This window comes from Tachysurus vachellii, chromosome 7 (assembly GCF_030014155.1).
Source record: "Tachysurus vachellii isolate PV-2020 chromosome 7, HZAU_Pvac_v1, whole genome shotgun sequence".
In the NCBI taxonomy this organism is placed as follows: domain Eukaryota; kingdom Metazoa; phylum Chordata; class Actinopteri; order Siluriformes; family Bagridae; genus Tachysurus; species Tachysurus vachellii.
This window is the reverse complement of record NC_083466.1, coordinates 1865001-1886714: the sequence shown is the minus strand read 5'-3', so window position 1 is coordinate 1886714 and position 21714 is coordinate 1865001. Positions and strand designations below refer to the sequence as shown.

Sequence of the window (21714 nt, the reverse complement as noted above, 5' to 3'; positions counted from 1 at the left end):
GGAAAAATATTTATATTTATATTATTTATATTCTTAATAATAATTATAATATATTATTAAACTAATGAATTCAATAATATATCAGTGTGTGAGACACTTTTTTTCTTAACTTAAATAATTATAGGAAAAATAAAGAAATATATAAAACAAATGAAGGGCTATATAAAATGAAGTCCTGATGCAATTGCATCACGTGTCCACAAGGTGGCGCTTGGGCCGGGAGAGCAAAATTCAAATCTTTGAGGTATTTTTGCTTGTTGTTTCCGTCTCTGACCGCTGGAGGGCAGGTTTCTGCTTTAACGTTTACGCCCAGTTTGTGGTGGGATTCCAAACGGCTTATTTTTATAAACCTAGTGCACTAGGTAGGCTGTAACACATCGATCACTTCACACCGTATGTGCAGTGATTGAATTGACATTTGGGATACGGCCGCTCCGAACCGGAATTAGCGGTTGACGACCGTACCATGGTTGTGTTACAGGGCAAAGGAAGGTAGATGTCAGACGGATCTCCGCACAAGTAGCATCACAAAACAAGATGATTTTTAAAAAGCATATAGCGTGATAAAGGACGAGGAGGACATTTTGACATCTTCATCACCAAGTCGGAGCCTTTAATTACGACACCGCGCGCTTCTTGGAGGTAAAAGCGATGCTAACTGTGCTAAGCTAACTGTGTTAAGCTAACTGTGTTAAGCTAAGCTAAGCTAACTGACGCTAATGTGCCCCCAGACATAACAGACTGTTGTCAAAAATAATCTTAAACGCTTTGTTAATAAGAGGACGATGTGGAATGTGCGGACATTTGGTGTAAGTGCGTGAGTTTTGTGTTGGCTAACAGTTAGCTAGCGTTAGCCGTTTCAGGATAAGCACAGCTGTCAAAGAGGATGACGGTGGTAGTGCGCATGCGCGTCCGGTTAACGTCCAGGCGTGTGTCTTTGCCCTGCGTGTTTATTCCTGCGTGTTTATTCCCGTTTATACGTCACATTTATCTCCTTATGTTACAGCACCACAGTCACAGGTACAGAAATATCCCACAATGCACCAGGGCTCCAGGTCCAACACTCCTGTGACTTATCTGGAGAAATAAGTCATTTTATTGTCTAACAGGTCACTGTGTTCTGTCTCCTGCCTCTAACTGACTCTGACTTACTATTCCTCTGTGTGTGTGTGTGTGTGTCTCTCTCTCTCTCTGTCTCTCTCTCTCTCTCTCTCTCTAATCCTCCCTCTCTCTGACTCTCACTCTCTGACACTCACTCTCTCTCTCTCTCTCTCTCTCTCTCTCTCTCTCTCTGACTCTCTCTCTCTCTTTCTCTGTCTATTTTTATCTCTCTGTCTGTCTCTCTCTGTGTGTCTCTCTCTCTCTCTGTCTCTCTCTCTCTCTCTCTCTCTGTCTCTCTCTCTCTCTCTCTCTCTCTCTCTCTCTCTCTCTCTCTCTCTCTCTCTCTCTCTCTCTCTCTCTCTCTCTCTCTCTCTCTCTCTCTCTCTCTCTCTCTCTCTATTCCTCCCTCTCTCTCACTCCCTCTCTCTCTCTCCCTCTCTCCCTCTCTCTCTCTCCTCACTCTCTCCTTCTGCTCTCTCTCTCCTCTCTCTATTCCTCCCTCTCTCTCTCTCTGACCTCCCTCTCTCTCTCTCATCCCTCACTCTCTCCTCTCTCTCCTCACTCTCTCTCTCTCTGACTCTCTCTCTCTGTCTGTCTCTCTCTCTCTATTCCTCCCTCTCTCTATTCCTCCCTCTCTCTCTCTCACTCTGACGCTCACTCTCTCTCTCTCTCTCTCTCTCTCTCTCTCTCTCTCATTCTCTGACGCTCACTCTCTCTCTCTGTCTGTCTCTCTCTCTCTATTCCTCCCTCTCTCTCTCTCTCTCATTCTCTGATGCTCACTCTCTCTCTCTCTCTCTCTCTCACTCTGACGCTCACTCTCTCTCTCTCTCTCTCTCTCTCTCTCTCTCTCTCTCTCTCTCTCTCTCACTCTGACGCTCACTCTCTCTCTCTCTCAATCTGAGACGCTCACTCTCTCTCTCTCTGACTCTCTCTCTCTGTCTGTCTCTCTCTATTCCTCCCTCTCTCTGACGCTCACTCTCTCTCTCACTCTCTGATGCTCTCTCTCTCTCTCTCTCTCTCTCTCTCTCTCTCTCTCTCTCTCTCTCTGACTCTCTCTCTCTGTCTGTCTCTCTCTATTCCTCCCTCTCTCTGACTCTCTCTCTCTCTCTCTCTCTCTCTCTCTCTCTCTCTCTCTGTCTCTCTCTCTCTCTCTCTGTAATAGAGTGATGCTGGCTGCCTCGAGCTGTGATTGTCCACACCTGGAGTGCGTTGGAGAGATCACTAAAGATGAGCTCATCCAAAAGTCTCATGTGAGTCTCATCAGTGTGTCAGTGAACACGTTTAATGTTGAGCTGCAACAAATAAACCATATAAATACATTTGTACTCCTTCGTGTGTATTATTTCTGACGTCGCTGTGTGATTTCAGGGCCAGTGCCAGGACTGCAGTGTTGGTGGACCAAACCTCTGGGCCTGTCTGGAAGTAAGTGATTAAAAAAAAAAAAAAAAAAAAAAAACAGGATCATATAGTAGACTTCAGAAATATTGGCACCCTTTGTAAGATTGAATGGAAATGATAACTTTGTGTGTGTACGTTTGTTTTCCTTCCAGAATGGATGTGCTTATGTCGGCTGTGGAGAGTCTCACGCTGACCACAGCACGGTCCACTCTCAGGTGTGTGATCCTTTCAGGCCATCCTTAAAAATATTTTGGTTTGCAGTAACAGTTAAAAAAAAAAAAAAGGGTCGGTAGGTAGGTCTATTTATTTATTTATTTATTTATTTTCGGCAAGTCGGTCGGACTTAAAGCAAAAAAAAAAATTGAGTCGGTCCTAAATTGACGGGTCGGTCGGGTTACGGCAAACAAGGATGTTTTTAAGGATGTCCTCAGTTTCACTGCACACAGATTTAAAGTCTACACACACACACACACACACACACACAAAGCAGTGGGAGGAGAGTTAAAGCATGAGGCGGGGCTTTAACATCTGCTGATGGTTAGGGATGAGTTGGAGCATCTGCTGATTGATTACGAGGGATGAGTTAGAACATCTGGAAAGAGAGAAGTCACAACATTGGTGTGTCGCTAGGGACAAGCCAGAACATCTACTGTTTATTGGGGAAAGAGTGGAAAGGCGCTTTTTAATCAGGGACGAGTCAGAAGTTGGGCTTTTATATCACGATCGCTTGGGTTACTCAAGACGCCGCCTTTATCTCAGGCACAACCAATAAGGAAATAAAACTCTGCCCTGCACCAGTCTTTGCTTTGAAAGCTCACTTTTCAGAGCTGTGATTAAAGATAAATCACTTTGCTAAAGCCTTTAGCCAGTCTGCTTCTGAATATTTAATGCCCTTCAGAAACAGATGGTCAGATTGTATTTTTTTTTTTTTTAGCCCACAAATGGAAGGAGCAGGGAAAAGCTGATCCGCCAGCATGAATAATGTAGTGGCTTCTGCACTGCGAGTGTGTACGCGAGTGTGTGAGCATAGCTGGAGACCCTACCACACCCCACTTCACTAACACACTGCCCACCACACACACACACACACACACCATATGCTCCGTTTTCCTGGAGAAGACGGAATGGTGGACCATCTCACGGAATTGGGAATGTGATTTTGGGAATGTTTGGGTACTGAGTGTATGTATCGGTGTGATAAAACTGCACCACACACACACTGCAGTGATTCTATATCGAAGGCACCACATGACCCCTCTGATAAACGCAGTTTGGGCTAAAAACATTCCCAGACTTTTCTTCCCCGTCTAAATCCCTCTGGCTTTTTTCAGGAGACGCAGCACAACCTGACAGTGAATCTGACCACGCTGAGGGTTTGGTGTTATGCCTGTTTAAAGGAAGTGTTCCTGGACAGGAAGCTGGGCCCTGTAACCCCGCCCACTGGCACTGCCAAACCCATCACGCTGCCTGACCAGGTAACCTCCACCCACCGTCTATGCGGTCGGTGCGATGCTTTAATGTCGCCGTCTTACGTTTTTCTCTCTCAGCTTTGGTTGATTAATTGCGTGTAACACTGTGCTATCAGGATCCTGGGGTCCTGGGCGGCCCTGCCACTCTGAGAGTCCCCGAGGACCTGGATATGGAGACGGAAGAAGACGACGACGTGAAGACTAGAGGTATGTCAGAAACCTAGCAAAACAAAACAGCCGCGTTATACGATTATGCAAGACGTTCGGTCAGAAATCCGATTGGTCAGATCGTATAAATCCTCATAAAGTTTATCTTCTGCTCCTGGACATGATTTATACCCTGATTAACGCCGACGCTGCTCTCCCGCAGGTCTGACCGGCCTGAAAAACATCGGCAACACCTGCTACATGAACGCAGCTCTGCAGGCGCTGTCCAACTGGTATACTGTATTTCTCCACAGAAGCACTGTGATGTCTTTTGCTCTAAAACAACTCGTCAGTAAAGTAGTTATTCATTGTGTCATTACAGAGCGCGCCTTCAGGTCGTCACCAGGCTGTGTTTCTTCTTTATTGTCTTTCAGTCCTCCCCTCACTCAGTTCTTCACCGAATGTGACGGCCTGGTCCGAACAGACAAGAAGCCGGCGCTGTGTAAAAGCTACCAGAAGCTCGTTACAGACCTGTGGCACAAAACCAGGTAGGAAAATACATGAACCTGTTTAAAGCACGGCTGATTTACCTTTACCTTTCGCCACGCCCACAAAACTCCATATAAGGCAAAGCGAGCGCTGAAAACGACTAAGTGACGGCTACAGACTACAGACTTTTAGATTTTCATGAACGTTCTAATTCCTGCCTGAATTCTCCTGGGAAACTTTTTCCAGAGTGATAACGTGTGTGTGTGTGTGTGTGTGTTTGTGCAGGCCTTCCTACGTCGTCCCAACCAACCTGTTCCAGGGCATCAAAGCCGTTAATCCGATGTTTCGAGGTTACTCCCAACAGGTGCGTCTTCTACCAGGTTCCTGACTTCTTAAAGGTGAAAGTATTCACCCCCTTTGGTGTGAAACCCTTAAGTCTCTCTCACTCACTCATCTTCTACCGCTTATCCGAACTGTCACGGGGAGCCTGTGCCTATCTCAGGCGTCATCGGGCATCAAGGCAGGATACACCCTGGACGGAGTGCCAACCCATCACAGGGCACACACACACACTCTCATTCACTCACACACTCACACACTACTGACAATTTTCCAGAGATGCCAATCAACCTACCATGCATGTCTTTGGACCGGGGGAGGAAACCGGAGTACCCGGAGGAAACCCCCGAGGCACGGAGAGAACATGCAAACTCCACACACACAAGGTGGAGGTGGGAATCGAACCCCCAACCCTGGAGGTGTGAGGCGAACGTGCTAACCACTAAGCCACCCTTAAGCCCCCCACCCTTAAGTCTTTCCGGTGTTATTAGAAGTCCCATTATGACTCTCAGGGGTCTTTAGTCTTATGTGCTGGTGTGGCTGCAGGCTTCACTCGGGCTTTGATACTGTTTTAACTCCTGCCTGATTGGGATGAAAGCCTGCAGCCACACCAGATAATCTGTGTAAATATCCTTTAAAGGTCCGTGGTATTGAGATTATAAACTGTACTCGGTAAAAAGTCAGGTGACCGTAAACCGCCTGATCAGTGGAATAACGAACAAACTAGTTCTCAAACTTGACTGAGCCTCAATCTTTATTTGTTTCCACCCCTGAACACTGGGTCAACAACCGTCGATCTGCAGGAGGTCTATAACGAAGCCGTCCAAACAAAAAGTCGGTGACCCGGTAACGAGTGAGAGAAATGCTGTGCCCTGATAAGGATTGTCTTATGTGTGTTTATCCCGTCGATAAAAGCTGATAGCTGATGTTTTGGTGTAAACAGTTCTTGGTAGTCCTCCAGGACTTTTGAACCCTCTTGCATGCGTCCACTGTAAGAGACCGTGTGGGTTATTTTTTTGTGTTTAGCAAAGAAGATCAGGTGACTCGAAGTAGCTTTTGGCGTATTGGAGAAGTTTATCTGATGTAAATTTGTAGCAAATATGAAATAATTGTGCATTCACCATGATACTGAACATGTGATCTTCAATAGCATCCAAGGACATCACGCTTGTCACTAGCTGAGCTAATGTTAACGTTGTAACTCTGCTAGCATCTGTGTGTGTCTCTGTTCAGGATTCTCAGGAGTTCCTACGCTGCCTGATGGACCAGCTCCATGAAGAGCTCAAGGAGCCCGTAGAAGAACCCGAGGACCAGAATCAGAGCGCAGAGGCGCACGAGGACGAGCCAAACGAGCCGTCAGAGCCGAACGAAGCTCTCGAGGTTAACGAAGCAGACATGCTCATCACAGACGAGGAGAAAGCGAGCCGAGAGCGGCAGAAGGAGAAGAACCTGATCAACGAGCTGCACCGAGCCGACCCGGACAAGGACGAGGACATGGCCAGCATCGTCAGCAGCCAGGGAGCCATGAAACACAGCAAAGCCACGGGTCAGCGGCTTTCGGTTCTCAAATCCGATTGGTCAAGGGGTCCAGGTGACGTCCACTTGACTTACATCTACTTTGTCTTTTTTTTCTCTTCAGACACTAACCCAGAGATCCAGATCAGCAGCAGCAGCTGGACCCAGAGCCCGAGTGCCAGCGAGAACATCGGGTCCAAATTGTCCTGCAGCCCGCCCAAATCCACCCCGGTGTGGCCGAACCTCAATGCGGCTCACAAGAAAAGTAAGTCTTAAAAAAAACAAACTGGAATTTTACATTAAAAAAAAAAAAAGTAGCTGTTTTATCGACGAGTTTGGGTTTGTGCGTGTTTGTGACTGGAACAGTGAACGTATTTACGCCGCCAAAGAGCAAGCGGCAGAGGAAATACCGCAGCATCATCTCGGACATTTTTGACGGCACCATCGTCAGTTCGGTGCAGTGTCTGACCTGCGACAGGGTGAGTCACGCCGACACGCGCCATCACGTAATCGCGTACGCCGCGTCCGTGTTTTCGACCTCGCCTTAGCAGTACGCTCTGTTCTTCACAGGTCTCCGTGACTCTGGAGAACTTCCAAGACATTTCCCTGCCCATTCCCGGGAAAGAGGATCTCGCCAAGCTTCACTCTGCTACACATCAGACGTCGCTGGTGAAGGCGGGTTCGTGCGGCGAGGCTTACGCTCCTCAGGGCTGGATCGCCTTCGTCCTCGAGTACATCAAGAGGTGCTTATACACGTACACACTTATACTATAGCAGCCGCTCTCCGGCACACGGTTCGGTGGCGTTGTTGCTCCATCACATCCACTTAAATCATAGGCTTCCATATTTTAATGATTTCTTCTTGTTGATAAACAGCTGGTTCTGGGGCCCGGTGGTCACGCTGCAGGACTGTCTGGCCGCCTTCTTCGCTAGAGACGAACTGAAAGGTAAGGCATTGTCACTCTTTGTCAAACCTGCGATTATAAGCCCCGCCTACATTCTTATACTTATGTGTGTTCTGCTCTTTAGGAGACAATATGTACAGCTGTGAAAAGTGCAAGAAGTGAGTACGACCAATAACTGAAGGTAAATATCGACTGTGTTTCAGAGTGTTGGCTTTAAGCTTTGTGTGTGTGTGTGTTTCATTTTAGGTTGAGAAACGGAGTCAAGTTCTGCAAAGTTAAGAGTTTACCGGAGGTGAGGGTTGAAAATCTAACTCTGTTTGCTCCTTTCTTAACTTCTGCGGTTTATTGTGTGTGTGTGTGTCCGATTCATTTGACTGGTTCGACACACAGTGACTCCCTGAGTTCATTCTGCATTGCTGAGAAGATTTCTGAGCTCCTAAAGACTATTTCTTCTTCTTCTTCTTTTTCCAGATCTTATGCATCCATCTGAAGCGCTTTAGACACGAGCTGATGTTCTCCACCAAGATCGGCACTCACGTCTCTTTCCCGCTGGACGGCTTGGACCTGCAGCCCTTCCTGGCCAAAGACAGCTCTGCCCAGACTACCACCTACGACCTGCTGTCCGTCATCTGTCACCATGGCACCGCCGGCAGTGAGTGTTGGAGACGTAGAGCGACATAGAGGTGTTGCTAACTGAAACTCAATACAACGCTAAAGATGATGTGAGTTTGTGGGTTTCCTCTGTGCAGGCGGTCACTACGTGGCTTACTGCCGCAACGACCTGAACCATATGTGGTATGAGTTTGATGACCAGAGCGTGACCGAAGTCTCCGAGTCCTGCGTTCAGAACGCCGAGGCCTACGTGCTCTTCTACAAGTGAGTCCAGAGTCTGAGGGCTTTTATTCCTGATCGAGCTTTTTCACTCAAATGTAAGAAAAGGTTCTTTAGAAGCATACAGTAAGGGCCAGGTGTATTAGTGCAGAGAGATAAGGGGCGTGGCCAGGTGTATTAGTGCAGAGAGATAAGGGGCGTGGCCAGGTGTATTAGTGCAGAGAGATAAGGGGCGTGGCCAGGTGTGTTAGTGCAGAGAGATAAGGGATGTGGCCAGTTGTATGAGTGCAGAGAGATAAGGGGCGTAACCAGGTGTGTTAGTGCAGAGAGATAAGGGATGTGGCCAGTTGTATTAGTGCAGAGAGATAAGGGGCGTGGTCAGTTGTATTAGTGCAGAGAGATAAGGGGCGTGGCCAGTTGTATTAGTGCAGAGAGATAAGGGATGTGGCCAGTTGTATGAGTGCAGAGAGATAAGGGGCGTAACCAGGTGTGTTAGTGCAGAGAGATAAGGGGTGTGGTCAGTTGTATTAGTGCAGCGAGATAAGGGATGTGGCCAGTTGTATTAGTGCAGAGAGATAAGGGGCGTGGTCAGTTGTATTAGTGCAGAGAGATAAGGGGCGTGGCCAGTTGTATTAGTGCAGAGAGATAAGGGGTGTGGTCAGTTGTATTAGTGCAGAGAGATAAGGGGCGTAAACAGGTGTGTTAGTGCAGAGAGATAAGGGGCGTGGCCAGTTGTATTAGTGCAGAGAGATAAGGGGCGTGGCCAGGTGTATTAGTGCAGATAGATAAGGGGCGTGGCCAGGTGTGTTAGTGCAGAGAGATAAGGGGCGTGGCCAGTTGTATTAGTGCAGAGAGATAAGGGGCGTAAACAGGTGTGTTAGTGCAGAGAGATAAGGGGCGTGGCCAGTTGTATTAGTGCAGAGAGATAAGGGGCGTAAACAGGTGTGTTAGTGCAGAGAGATAAGGGGCGTGGCCAGTTGTATTAGTGCAGAGAGATAAGGGGCGTAAACAGGTGTGTTAGTGCAGAGAGATAAGGGGCGTGGCCAGTTGTATTAGTGCAGAGAGATAAGGGGTGTGGCCAGGTGTATTAGTGCAGATAGATAAGGGGCGTGGCCAGGTGTGTTAGTGCAGAGAGATAAGGGGCGTGGCCAGGTGTGTTAGTGCAGAGAGATAAGGGGCGTGGCCAGTTGTATTAGTGCAGAGAGATAAGGGGCGTAAACAGGTGTGTTAGTGCAGAGAGATAAGGGGCGTGGCCAGTTGTATTAGTGCAGAGAGATAAGGGGCGTAAACAGGTGTGTTAGTGCAGAGAGATAAGGGGCGTGGCCAGTTGTATTAGTGCAGAGAGATAAGGGGCGTAAACAGGTGTGTTAGTGCAGAGAGATAAGGGGCGTGGCCAGTTGTATTAGTGCAGAGAGATAAGGGGTGTGGCCAGGTGTATTAGTGCAGATAGATAAGGGGCGTGGCCAGGTGTGTTAGTGCAGAGAGATAAGGGGCGTGGCCAGTTGTATTAGTGCAGAGAGATAAGGGGCGTAACCAGGTGTATTAGTGCAGAGAAATTAGGGGGCGTGGCCAGGTGTATTAGTGCAGAGATAAGGGGCGTGACTAGGTGTGTTAGTGCAGAGAGATAAGGGGCGTGGCCAGGTGTATTAGTGCAGATAGATAAGGGGCGTGGCCAGGTGTATTAGTGCAGATAGATAAGGGGCGTGGCCAGGTGTGTTAGTGCAGAGAGATAAGGGGCGTGGCCAGTTGTATTAGTGCAGAGAGATAAGGGGCGTAAACAGGTGTGTTAGTGCAGAGAGATAAGGGGCGTGGCCAGTTGTATTAGTGCAGAGAGATAAGGGGCGTAAACAGGTGTGTTAGTGCAGAGAGATAAGGGGCGTGGCCAGTTGTATTAGTGCAGAGAGATAAGGGGCGTAAACAGGTGTGTTAGTGCAGAGAGATAAGGGGCGTGGCCAGTTGTATTAGTGCAGAGAGATAAGGGGTGTGGCCAGGTGTATTAGTGCAGATAGATAAGGGGCGTGGCCAGGTGTGTTAGTGCAGAGAGATAAGGGGCGTGGCCAGTTGTATTAGTGCAGAGAGATAAGGGGCGTAACCAGGTGTATTAGTGCAGAGAAATTAGGGGGCGTGGCCAGGTGTATTAGTGCAGAGATAAGGGGCGTGGCCAGGTGTATTAGTGCAGAGAGATAATGGGCGTGACCAGGTGTATTAGTGCAGAGAGATAATGGGCGTGACCAGGTGTATTAGTGCAGAGAGATAATGGGCGTGACCAGGTGTATTAGTGCAGAGAGATAAGGGGCGTGACCAGGTGTATTAGTGCAGAGAGATAAGGGGCGTGACCAGGTGTATTAGTGCAGAGAGATAAGGGGCGTGGCCAGGTGTGTTAGTGCAGAGAGATAAGGGGCGTGGCCAGTTGTATTAGTGCAGAGAGATAAGGGGCGTAACCAGGTGTATTAGTGCAGAGAAATTAGGGGGCGTGGCCAGGTGTATTAGTGCAGAGATAAGGGGCGTGACCAGGTGTATTAGTGTAGAGAGATAAGGGGCGTGACCAGGTGTATTAGTGTAGAGAGATAAGGGGCGTGACCAGGTGTATTAGTGCAGAGAGATAAGGGGCGTGGCCAGGTGTATTAGTGCAGAGAGATAAGGGGCGTGGCCAGGTGTATTAGTGCAGAGAAATTAGGGGGGTGTGGTCAGGTGTATTAGTGTAGAGAGATAAGGGGCGTGACCAGGTGTATTAGTGCAGAGAGATAATGGGCGTGGCCAGTTGTATTAGTGCAGAGAGATAATGGGCGTGGCCAGTTGTATTAGTGCAGAGAGATAAGGGGCGTGACCAGGTGTGTTAGTGCAGAGAGATAAGGGGCGTGGCCAGTTGTATTAGTGCAGAGAGATAAGGGGCGTGGCCAGGTGTGTTAGTGCAGAGAGATAAGGGGCGTGGCCAGTTGTATTAGTGCAGAGAGATAAGGGGCGTGACCAGGTGTATTAGTGCAGAGAGATAATGGGCGTGACCAGGTGTATTAGTGCAGAGAGATAAGGGGCGTGGCCAGGTGTATTAGTGCAGAGAGATAAGGGGCGTGACCAGGTGTATTAGTGTAGAGAAATTAGGGGGCGTGGCCAGGTGTATTAGTGTAGAGAGATAAGGGGCGTGACCAGGTGTATTAGTGTAGAGAAATTAGGGGGCGTGGCCAGGTGTATTAGTGTAGAGAGATAATGGGCGTGGCCAGGTGTATTAGTGCAGAGAGATAATGGGCGTGACCATGTGTATTAGTGTAGAGAGATAAGGGGCGTGACCAGGTGTATTAGTGCAGAGAGATAATGGGCGTGACCATGTGTATTAGTGTAGAGAGATAAGGGGCGTGACCAGGTGTATTAGTGTAGAGAAATTAGGGGGCGTGGCCAGGTGTATTAGTGTAGAGAAATTAGGGGGCGTGGCCAGGTGTATTAGTGTAGAGAGATAATGGGCGTGACCAGGTGTATTAGTGCAGAGAGATAAGGGGCGTGGCCAGGTGTATTAGTGTAGAGAAATTAGGGGGCGTGGTTAAGTGTATAAGTGCAGCTTTTTTCTACGTGCTCCAGGAAGAGCAGTGAGGAGACGCAGAAGGAGAGGAGGAGGATCACGGCTTTGCTCAACATGACGGAGCCGAGCCTGCTGCAGTTCTACGTCTCACGCCAGTGGCTCACCAAGTCCCGGACCTTCGCCGAACCCGGGCCCATCTCCAACCGTGACTTCCTGTGTGCACACGGAGGTGAAGAGATGTGTTTTTTTATACCCTCATTAATCACTACACCACAGCAGCACAGTCTGATCTGAGGAAGAATAAACCCCACACTTATCCACTTCCTCTCAGCTCACTCTCCCTTCTTCTCCCTCTAGTTCTTTATAAGCAGCTGAGGAGAGATTTATGAAGGTGCTGATGGGGTTTGTACCTGAGTGTAAATAAAGGGCGAAGTCCAGAGCGCTGAATAATCTGATGTCTATTATTCCTACACAGAAACAACTCTGTCCTTCCTTCCTTTATTCCCTCCTTTCCTCCTCATTTCGTCCTTCCTTCACTCTCGCCTTCTTTCCATTCTTTTTTTTTTTTACTTTCGTTCTTTTCTCAATTTATCCCTTCCTTCCTCTATTCCCTCTTTTCCGCTTCCTTCCTTCCTCCCTTCCTTCTTTGCTCTCTCCTTCCTTTCCTTGTTCCCCACATTCTGTCCTTCCATCTTTTCTTTGTTTCTCCCCGTTTTTTCTTCCTTCCTTCCTTCCTTATTTGTGTGTTTCTCTCTCCCTCTCTGCAGGTGTGCCGCCCCACAAGGCTGCATATATCGACGACCTCGTGGTCATGCTGCCCCAAAACGTCTGGGACCATCTGTACAGCAGGTACGCGGTGATCACTGTGTGTGTGTGTGTGTGTGTGTGTTTGGCTGGAGTTTATAATGGTTGTTATGGCGACTAGGTATGGAGGAGGGCCAGCAGTCAACCATCTGTACGTCTGCCACACCTGCCAGATGGAGATCGAGAAGCTGGAGAAACGGTGCAAGAACGAGCTGGACATGTTCGTCCGGGTGAGAAACACACACACACTACACTCTCGTGTGTGTGTGTGTGGGGAGGTGTTTGTGTGTGTGTGTGTGTGTGTGTGTGTGTGTGTGTGTGTGTGTATGGGGGGGGGGGGTTCCTCATGAACACAGATCAGACATTCAGCCCACGCACATAACAGCACTATGAAGCACTAAAGAAAGCAGTTTCTTTCTTTCTTTCTTTCTTTCTTTCTTTCTTTCTTTCCATTCCTATGTTTGTTCTTTTTTTTCCTGCCCTTTTCCTTTGCTTTCTCTCCTTTTTAGTTTGTCTCTTCAACCATTTTTTATAATCCTCATTTTATTCTGTCCATCCTTGTTCCTTTAACTCCTTTCTGTCTTCCTCCTTTTCATCCCTGCTTCCTACTTTTTTTTTTGCTTCCCTTCCTCGTTCACGCCCTCGTTTCCTTCTTTACTTCCTGCCTTCCACTTTTTCCTTCCTTCCTCTTTTCCTTTTTCTTCGTCCTTTTTACGACTTTTTTTTTTGACTCCTCGTCTTTTTTGTGGGAAGGTGAGAAAACGCAGTAAATAATAAACCTGACCATGACATCTCTCTCAGTCTTGTGTGTGTGTGTGTGTGTGTGTGTGTGTGTGTGCAGCTGAACAAGGCGTTTCAGGAGGAAGAGTCCCCCCTGGTCATCTACTGCATCAGCATGCAGTGGTTCCGGGAATGGGAGGCTTTCGTCAAGGGCAAGGACAACGGTCAGTATGATGATGATGATGATGATGATTTCTGTCTCCTCATAAATGTGATGAAGAAGACAACATACGACGTCTCCTAGACTTGTGTTTTTCATAACAACGATTGTTTAAGAAAGACAGAAAAAAAAAACACGCATACAGCTAAAGGGTTATTAAATCTGGCAACCCGTACACCGATCCTTCCGGGTAATCATTCCGGGTTTCGGATTTCATTTCCTCTCCAGATCCTCCAGGACCCATCGACAACTCGAAGATCGCCGTGAACAAAAACGGCCACGTCACGCTCAAGCAAGGTAACCGCAAACCTCCTCTTCTTTGTTGTTTGTTTGCGGGGTTTCTTTTTTTTTTCTTTTCCTCGATGTCGTCTTCTTTCCTGAACGTCATCATCTCCTCAGGCGCCGATTCGGGTCAGATCTCAGAGGAGACGTGGAACTTCCTGCACTCGATCCACGGCGGCGGCCCTACTGTGACTGTGCGACCCAGCGTGAACCACCAGGACCAAGACTCCTCTCAGGCTGAGGAGAAGATCGCGGTGGATACTCGAGCCCTGTAGAGTAGAGAGGACACAGGAAAATCCTTCAATTTGCACTTCCACACTCTCTCTCTCTCTCTCTCTCTTCATTCCCTGTGTGCATTCCTTACAAGCTTCACTATAATACACTTCATGTTTGTATATACAGCACTCTTTGTTAATTAGTTAGTTAGTTAGTTAGTTAGTTAGTAATTGGACTGAAAATCAGCACATTTCCTCTGGTGTCATCGTACAGCCAGGACGCTGAGCCTATACGTACTGCTAAGTCAGTCGCACTGAAACACTTTCCTTTAAACACACGTCACACACGTTGTTAATAGTACTCATTGCTTCCGGCTTTCGGAACCTAAGAAGACGGAGCTCGTGCTGCGGAGAATAAAAAGCGATTCCGCTCGTCGCAAAACGGCCGCCTGCTAACGTTAGCTTCGTGTTTTAACGCTTACCGTAAACATTACTGGCTTGTAAAATCGTTGATAATAATAATAACAATGATAATAATATAATAATTACAAAATACGTGGCTTATGGTTCGAGGCATATTTAATTTTTTTACCCCCGTATCGTTTGAAGGAATTTTAGGAAACAGTATCTTTGCTTTTTTTTTTTTTTTTTTAAATGAGCTATCCCTTTAAAGCAGAGCTGAAGTCAATGACTGAATATAAGTACACTATATAACTTAAACATAAATGTAAATCTTATCATCGTGAACGCCATTCCGAAGCGCTTAGAACCCTATTTTCCGGAACTTGATCCAGGTCCTGGATCAAGACGTTTAAAACACGAATATGTATCCAGCTGGAATTTACCAGTATTTAGTTTTTGTCCCTTTAGAGTTGCCGCGGCTTAACGATCTCGACCGATCGCTTTAACACGCTCTTTGTGAACATCCCTCTAGTCCTTTATATACTCCGGAAAATAAGGTAATCTCAGGAAAGCGCTTTTTGTTTTTCTTTCCCCTTACTGTTCGTCAACGTCGAAGCAGCGCATGCTCCAGCAACGACATCCGTGTATGAACGTAGTCGCGTTGTAAAAAGCCCTGCGTGGTCGCTTATTTATTTCAGAAGGTCATGTGAACAGCCAGAACGTAGAACATAGACATGTATATTTTATCTCCCTCCCACCTCCGCTAATCCAGATTCTGGACGCACGATAGAAGGAAAGCTAACGATCGCATGCGAGATGCTCAGAACCTCCTGAAACGTGTATGAAATAAATAAATAAATAAATAAATAAATAAATACATCACCTCCAGCTTGTTAAAAAAGCATTACTTTTTTTTGTATATAATAGCTTTTTTTTTTTTTTTTCTTTTTTCACTGAACGCTGTAACAAAAAAAAAAGTGTAAATGTTAATTTTGGATTTTTTTGTTGGCTGAAATTAAACACCAAAAATATGCTGTGGAATAAAATAAAAAAAAAAACGTGTTGTTTTGTAATCATACACAAAATATATATATATATAATAATTAATAATAATAATAATAAATATATATATATTATTTATATTTATACATGTATATAAATATGGCTTTATTACAGATATTTGCAGAAATCCTACCTATTTTCCAACACACGAGAAATACTGTGGTTATGATTTAAGGGGGCGGGGCCAAGCGTGTACCGTCGCCGTAAAGGGGGCGGGGCTACACCACAAACGTCAAAACACGGCACATGAACGGAATCATGGACATAAAACCGACCAAGCGTCTTAAAATGTGCGAAATATAATTCATAAATGTCTAAGAAGAAACATTTCCGATTTTTTTTGTACAACTTTACAAAAGGAAATTCAGCGCATATTGTTTAATATCCGGACCGCATATCAACAATTAACCCTGAGGAGGAACCTCTTATTTTTTTATTATTAATCCATGCCGAATTAATTAGCCTGCGCTGAGCCATTACCCAGGCTGCGGACATGGTTTATTAAAGACAATTTGACAGTGACACATTTTCCCATCACAGCGAGTTTAATGGTGATCCGCCAGCGCAGGCTTGTGAGTGCGCTATTTTTTCTCCACACCCGTATTCAAGCATGCTCCCGCCTCCTGCGTTCCTATTGGTCTCATCCATCCTCCAGAACTGGGATTGGCTAATTGTTCACGAACACGCTGATGTAAGCGTAAAAGAACACCAATCAGATCAAATGGGGGCGGGACCTGTCGGAAAACGGGTGGGAAAGAAAGGTATCGCAGTCTGGACAGAAAACATGGCTGCCGCCCAGTGCGCAGCAAACCGTTTGCGGAAATGAGGTAAGTGTAATTCTCTGGCTGCACAAATCGTTCAAAAAACCGATTATTATTGTTATTCCCTCGTTTTCTGCACGTGTGTGTATCTTAAGATAACGCGTTAAAGATGAAACAAACGCACCGCGTTGCTCTGTACGCGGTGCGCGTGAGCTGCTGGGGGGAAGGAGGAGAGGAGGGTGATGTTGTCGCGCTAAACAATCAGCTAGCATTAGCTTAGCGTGTTAGCACAAGCTAAAGCTAAACAACAGTTAGCCGAATACGTGCGTCGTTTTTTTTTTTTACACGCGATAACGATCACGTGTAAAGATTCGTTTCTAGGTTTGCGTTTAATTCGCTAGCAGGTGACGTTTTATTTATTTATTATTGTTATTTATTTATTTAGCTAGCTAGCTAGCTGTTCCAGTGCTAGTTACTGTGTGCTAGCCGGTTTGGCTAAATCGAGTTTGTGCGTTTTTTTTTCTTCTCCCCTTTCGCTCTCATCCGCAGAAGCGCGGGTTCAATCTCAAATGCAGGCGCGTGCGTTGCACAAGCGTACTACTGCACCCTCTGAACAAGCCGGCACGTGCGCCCTACGTAGTGCACTAGACCACAAATGAGAGCGTATTTGGGACCGAGCCCAGCTAACTAGCCGTGCAACTTGCTCGGCTAACTTCTCATGAATGACACGGAACGGTGTCGTTTCGGTCAGAATAGTTACGCGTTAGTGATTTTTACTGCTTTAAACGAAAGAGCGTTGTTTATTACGTCACCTGTGGCACGGAATTGTCCGTTTGTGGGGTTTTTTACCTTCGTTGTAAACGCGGTTGCTAGGCTAGCAGGTGGTGAAGCTAGCAACACGTTTGTTTTTGTTCCCTCGAGCCGGACGTCTGCACCGTCAAATGTGTGTTAAATGGTGTTTATATGTTTTAATATGTGTCAGTTATGAAATGAGGAGTGTTTGTCTTGTGAGGGGGGTCGTGAGCTCTGGAAACCCGGCTTTCACTCTCACACACACACACACACACACACACACACTCTCTCACACACACACACACTCTCTCACACACACGCTCCACACACACTCACACTCTCTCACACACACTCTCACACACACACACTCACTCACACACCACACACACTCACACTCCCCATACACACACCACAAGGGGCCTGATCAATGATAAACCAGGAGAATCATCTTCTTTCTTTTTTTTTTTCTTCACCTTTCCTAGTCAGAAATAAAGGTGAGTTCATGACCACAGCTGCATGAGGTTCTCTTACACCTTAAAGTAAACCTGTAGACGTGTTTGCAGGGACAGATTCCCTATTCATCTGTGTACAGTCCTAGTCTGAGTGTTGAATGCACTAAATACAAGATGTTTAATATTGTGTGTGTGTGTGTGTGTGTGTGTGTGTTTTTTTTTTTTTTTTTTTGAAGGAAACGTCCACACTGAAACACGCCAAACGTGTTCCCACAGAAATACTCTACAAGTATGTAGTGAATTTGCTTCCGGTTCGTTTGTGTATACGGTTTATCCGTTATCGCCTGGAGAAGATGGCATTTGGTGTCGCTCTGATGTCACGGGTGGACGTTTCAATTGGTTAAACCTCCTCGGGAGAACTTGTGAACTTCCTGTTTTTGACCTTTACGTCACAGCGAGCCACCATCTGTGGGAAAAATTGAGGAGAAACAGTTTTCGGGTTATTGCGTTGTTTGTTTAAGTGGAAATAAACAGGTCACTGTTAACGCCGCAGGATAAGGACCGTAAAAATTGTGTTGGAAGCAGATTAACGTTTTAATGATCAAAATATAACCGAATGTTTAGCGGCCGCCTAGAAACCTTAAATCGCAGCGCTTGATGCCGGCCGTCACCGGATCGTAAGTCGGGGCGGTCGAAAAACGTTAAGCAGCACCATTTTTATTTATCATCCAAGAGCTTCACGTTTTCACGTCGCAGTATGCGAATGCAAAATATAGCTCAAAAATTTGACCGAAATAACACCGTTCTGAATCAGCAAATCGGTCTCTGACGTGGGAATGAATATTTCTTTTTACTCGACACACCTTCACGTTAGCATAACTGTAATACAGTTATCGTCTGATGATTAGCTGCTGCTTGGCGATAAACCGAAGGAAGGTCTCATCGTGTCCTGTCGACGCTATCAAATTTCAGATCTCGGCAGCGGCAGATGTTTTGCGGAGCGGTCTATCATTTCGTCTTGAATTCCAGTAATCGGATACGACCTGTTTAAAACCCACAGCTTGTCTTCGACGTTTTAGTCAGCCTCGTTTGACAGAGATTGGATGGAAATTGCCTGGAATTGTTTGCCCGTGTCTGGTTTTCCACTGGACTGCTTTAGTTCTCAGTGAAGCTCAGATAACAGAAGAAAAAAAAACTGTTGAAAAAAAAAATTTGTTGACACCAGTGGGGTTTTTTTGTATTTATGATGGTGATAAGGGCAGTAAATGAGAACGGCGGTTACAATCCATCTTGCCAGATATGTTTTTATCTCATTATGCTACTTGCTGAAGGGCATTTTTTAGACTGCAGACGCAGTTCTGTGTTTTGTACAACAAGCTCTACTGATGCTTCAGATACTGCTATTTGAGACTGAAGGCAGTAGAGCTGAAAAATAGAATAAAACCAATACTGTTAAAAGTATCGTGTTTCTGTGACGTAGAAACTAACATCACTAGAAGCTTATTTTGTGTCGGAAGCGAACGCGATTTCCCGATCAGTTTTGTATCACTTCGATCCGTGTTTTTCAGTCGAGCCACATTGGAATCGCAGCTCAAAGAAGTGCCTGAAAGGATCGTTTTCGTTGAGGTGTTTCTGTCGATGTAAAAACACCTTTTGTAGTTTCTTATTGGCTCATTGAAGAAGCAGCCTATATGGGACCCTAACTGTTTTGTTTGTTTACTTTTCAGGTGCCCATATTCTGCTGCAGAGGAGAGCACCACGATGAGGAGTCAGTAGGCACCCTCCATAGTATGGCCGCGTCCCGTTCTTCGCGTGTCACAAGATCATCAGTGGGGTTAAATGGATTGGACGAGAACTTTTGTGGCCGAACCCTCAGGAACCGCAGCATCGCACAGCCGGAGGAGACCTCTCCTCCTCCTACGCCCAGAACTCGCTTGCCCTCAAAGAAGCAGGACTGCCAGCAAAACCAGCAGGCCGGGACTCAGTCAGGGAAGGTAGCAGAAGGAGAGTCCTTGCCTACCCACAGGAAACGGGGCCTGTCCGTCTCTGAGAAGGACGAGGCGGAGAAGTCGGACGCCACAGAAAGAGTTCGGGCTGGGGGAGGACAAGAAGCCTCCCCTTCCCTGAAGAGGGCTAAGCGGTGCTCTCGCTCAGTGGAATCTCAAGGAACCGAGGATGAACCTGCTCTCAAACCTGAGAGTCCCGATCCGACTGAAGTCAAAGGCAACAATGAGGATTCTAAATCGGACTTCGCTTCAAACTCGCCCTCGGATTCGGGCTTGGCGTTGTCTGTCAGCCTCGACAAAGATTGCGAGGAGGAAAAGGACGAGGACAAGGGAGAGCGCGGTCCTTCTTTGCCAGCCAACGAGTCTCACAAGGCGACCAATGGCCTGGCTGAGGTCCATAAGGATGACTTAGAATCTGCAGCCTTGCCTGCAGAGCCCTGTGCCTGCCCCACCACGATCACGAACAGTCCTTTGCTGCCCAATGGCAGCCAAGTGGCAGCTTCAACCCTGGACCCCATTGTGCCTTGTACATCCCCGCTTCTTAAACAGGTGGACGAGTCCAATGGCCCTCAGGCCGACAGAGAGAGAAACTGCTCAGCTGAGGAGGCCTCAGAAGCTGTTCTGTCTCTGGAACCGGAGGTTGAGGTTGAGGTGGACGTGGTCGGGGACACTGGCCAGGTCCAGGACGAGCATGTGGCTGAGGAGAGCACTAACGGGGACCTGCTTGTGGATCTACAGGACCCTTCAGACGATTGTTCAAATATCTCAGGGGAAACAGCTGGGCTGACCTCCCAGCTTCCCGCGGAGCCGCCTTCCTTCACAGAACCTCAAGAGCATAGGTACACCTTGAGGACTTCCCCTTGCCGCACTTCCTGTGTAAGTGGGCCAAGATGCAGCTCACCGAAGCCTGGTTCCCCCCATGAGGATAACGGATTTTTGAAGGAGGAGGTTACGGTGGTTCCTCTTGAATTGGACGACTCGGCCTGCCATAAAGAACCTTTGAATGTGGTGCCGAGTCTCGTTAGCGAGGCTGGCGGCGAGCTCTCCGAACACACAGGGGCCAAGGTTGGTGAAGACGCTGGCTTGTTGGATAGTAGAGTTTCGAGACCCACCAAAGAACCATCGGTCGGGCAGACGGAGGAGGAAGAGGCAGAGGAAGACGATCCTGACGTCTACTATTTCGAGTCCGATCACTTGGCTCTCAAACACAACAAAGAGTATGTGGAGTGTTCTGATTGTCTTCTTTTAGTCTTTTTGTCTAAATGTGGAGTCGTCTTAGTCTATCCTAACGACACAGCGGTGTGTTATCCGATCTCTGGTGTGCTACCCGACCCTTGCTTAAAGAAAGTCAAGTGTGTGTTTGATTGTATATCATGTGCATTTTTGTTTTATCTGCTTTGCACCTGCTCGGTAATTTCTTTGGCCTCAAGGATTTGAGCTGCATTTTGTGTCAAGTCCTGATTCTTATGTAAATCAGCCTGCACAGGGAGCAGGGGCACAAACAATGCCTCATGGCCCGATCGTACTCGTCCTATAGCATCCGCAGAAACGTTTAGCTGAGGCTTAGGAGAGACTTATGGTCAGTCATTTTTATGCCCATAGATGGAAAGGCAGTTGGCGTGGACAGGCTGTGTTGGGTTGTGCCCAGCTGGTTCATCCCTCGGCGCAGTGGGACGTAAAGCTGCCAACTGCACGGACCTTATGGTTCAGAGAAACAGCAAGTCACTCTATGGAGGGTGTCAGAATGCAAAAGTTATGGTTTTGTCAAGACGCTTTAATCAAGAATCGCTATCATTTAAGAGGTAGATGAGTTTTTGTGGGGGTTTTTTTTTTGGACTGACACAAGATCACTGAATCGTGTCACATGACATAGTTTGATTATTTCAGGAATAGCATAAAGCACCAAGTGGTAGAGAAGGTGATCTGTGGGAAGGGGAGTGCAGTCTCAGCAAAACACAAGGACTGACCATGAGGTTTAGCCTCCGTTTGGGTTCATTCACAGAAGAGTGTTTATCTAAAATCTCATTTTGTAGAGTTTTCTCATGGTACCGCTCCATGGGCAGCGTCGGGTTTATCCTTATCTACAACTGTAAACCTGTGGTCTTACTACGTTACTGTATCTGGTCTTCAGACTAATGAGGTAATACTTGAGATTGACTTGTTGGGTGTAAAATCAGATTAAAAGGGATGTTTAAAAAAAAAAAAAAAAAAACAACAAATCAGGAACTGATTCTTGGCAGCGTGTTAAATCGAGTGCTGAGCTTTTGCTTTCCTGCGGCTTTGGACCACAAAT

The 21714-nt window shown here is 46.8% G+C and overlaps 2 protein-coding genes across 4 annotated transcripts in view; both read left to right on the top strand.

The window, feature by feature from the left end:
- The first annotated feature begins 438 nt into the window (after nucleotides 1-438).
- Nucleotides 439-15223, top strand: usp33 (ubiquitin specific peptidase 33). The gene is made up of 24 exons (XM_060873830.1): nucleotides 439-642; nucleotides 2264-2351; nucleotides 2470-2523; nucleotides 2652-2714; nucleotides 3831-3974; nucleotides 4085-4175; nucleotides 4339-4408; nucleotides 4550-4663; nucleotides 4890-4968; nucleotides 6177-6489; nucleotides 6583-6723; nucleotides 6825-6937; nucleotides 7029-7201; nucleotides 7335-7405; nucleotides 7488-7521; nucleotides 7610-7655; nucleotides 7835-8015; nucleotides 8113-8239; nucleotides 11765-11934; nucleotides 12473-12554; nucleotides 12631-12739; nucleotides 13351-13453; nucleotides 13678-13746; nucleotides 13849-15223. Exons 2-24 carry the CDS (start codon nucleotides 2268-2270, stop codon nucleotides 14004-14006), a joined length of 2589 nt encoding a protein of 862 aa, XP_060729813.1. The 5' UTR covers nucleotides 439-642; nucleotides 2264-2267; the 3' UTR covers nucleotides 14007-15223.
- A 696-nt stretch (nucleotides 15224-15919) lies between these two features.
- zzz3 (zinc finger, ZZ-type containing 3) overlaps nucleotides 15920-21714 on the top strand; it is a 13655-nt gene continuing 7860 nt past the window's right edge. Inside the window, exons 1-2 of one of the 3 annotated variants that reach the window (XM_060873827.1) lie at nucleotides 15920-16237; nucleotides 19143-20638. In XM_060873827.1, coding sequence (XP_060729810.1) covers nucleotides 19206-20638 — 1433 coding nt within the window. In that variant the 5' untranslated portion in view covers nucleotides 15920-16237; nucleotides 19143-19205. Of the gene's footprint in view, nucleotides 16238-16514; nucleotides 17458-19142; nucleotides 20639-21714 lie in introns of those variants that run through there. The other 2 variants (XM_060873829.1, XM_060873828.1) reach the window with 2 other exon arrangements.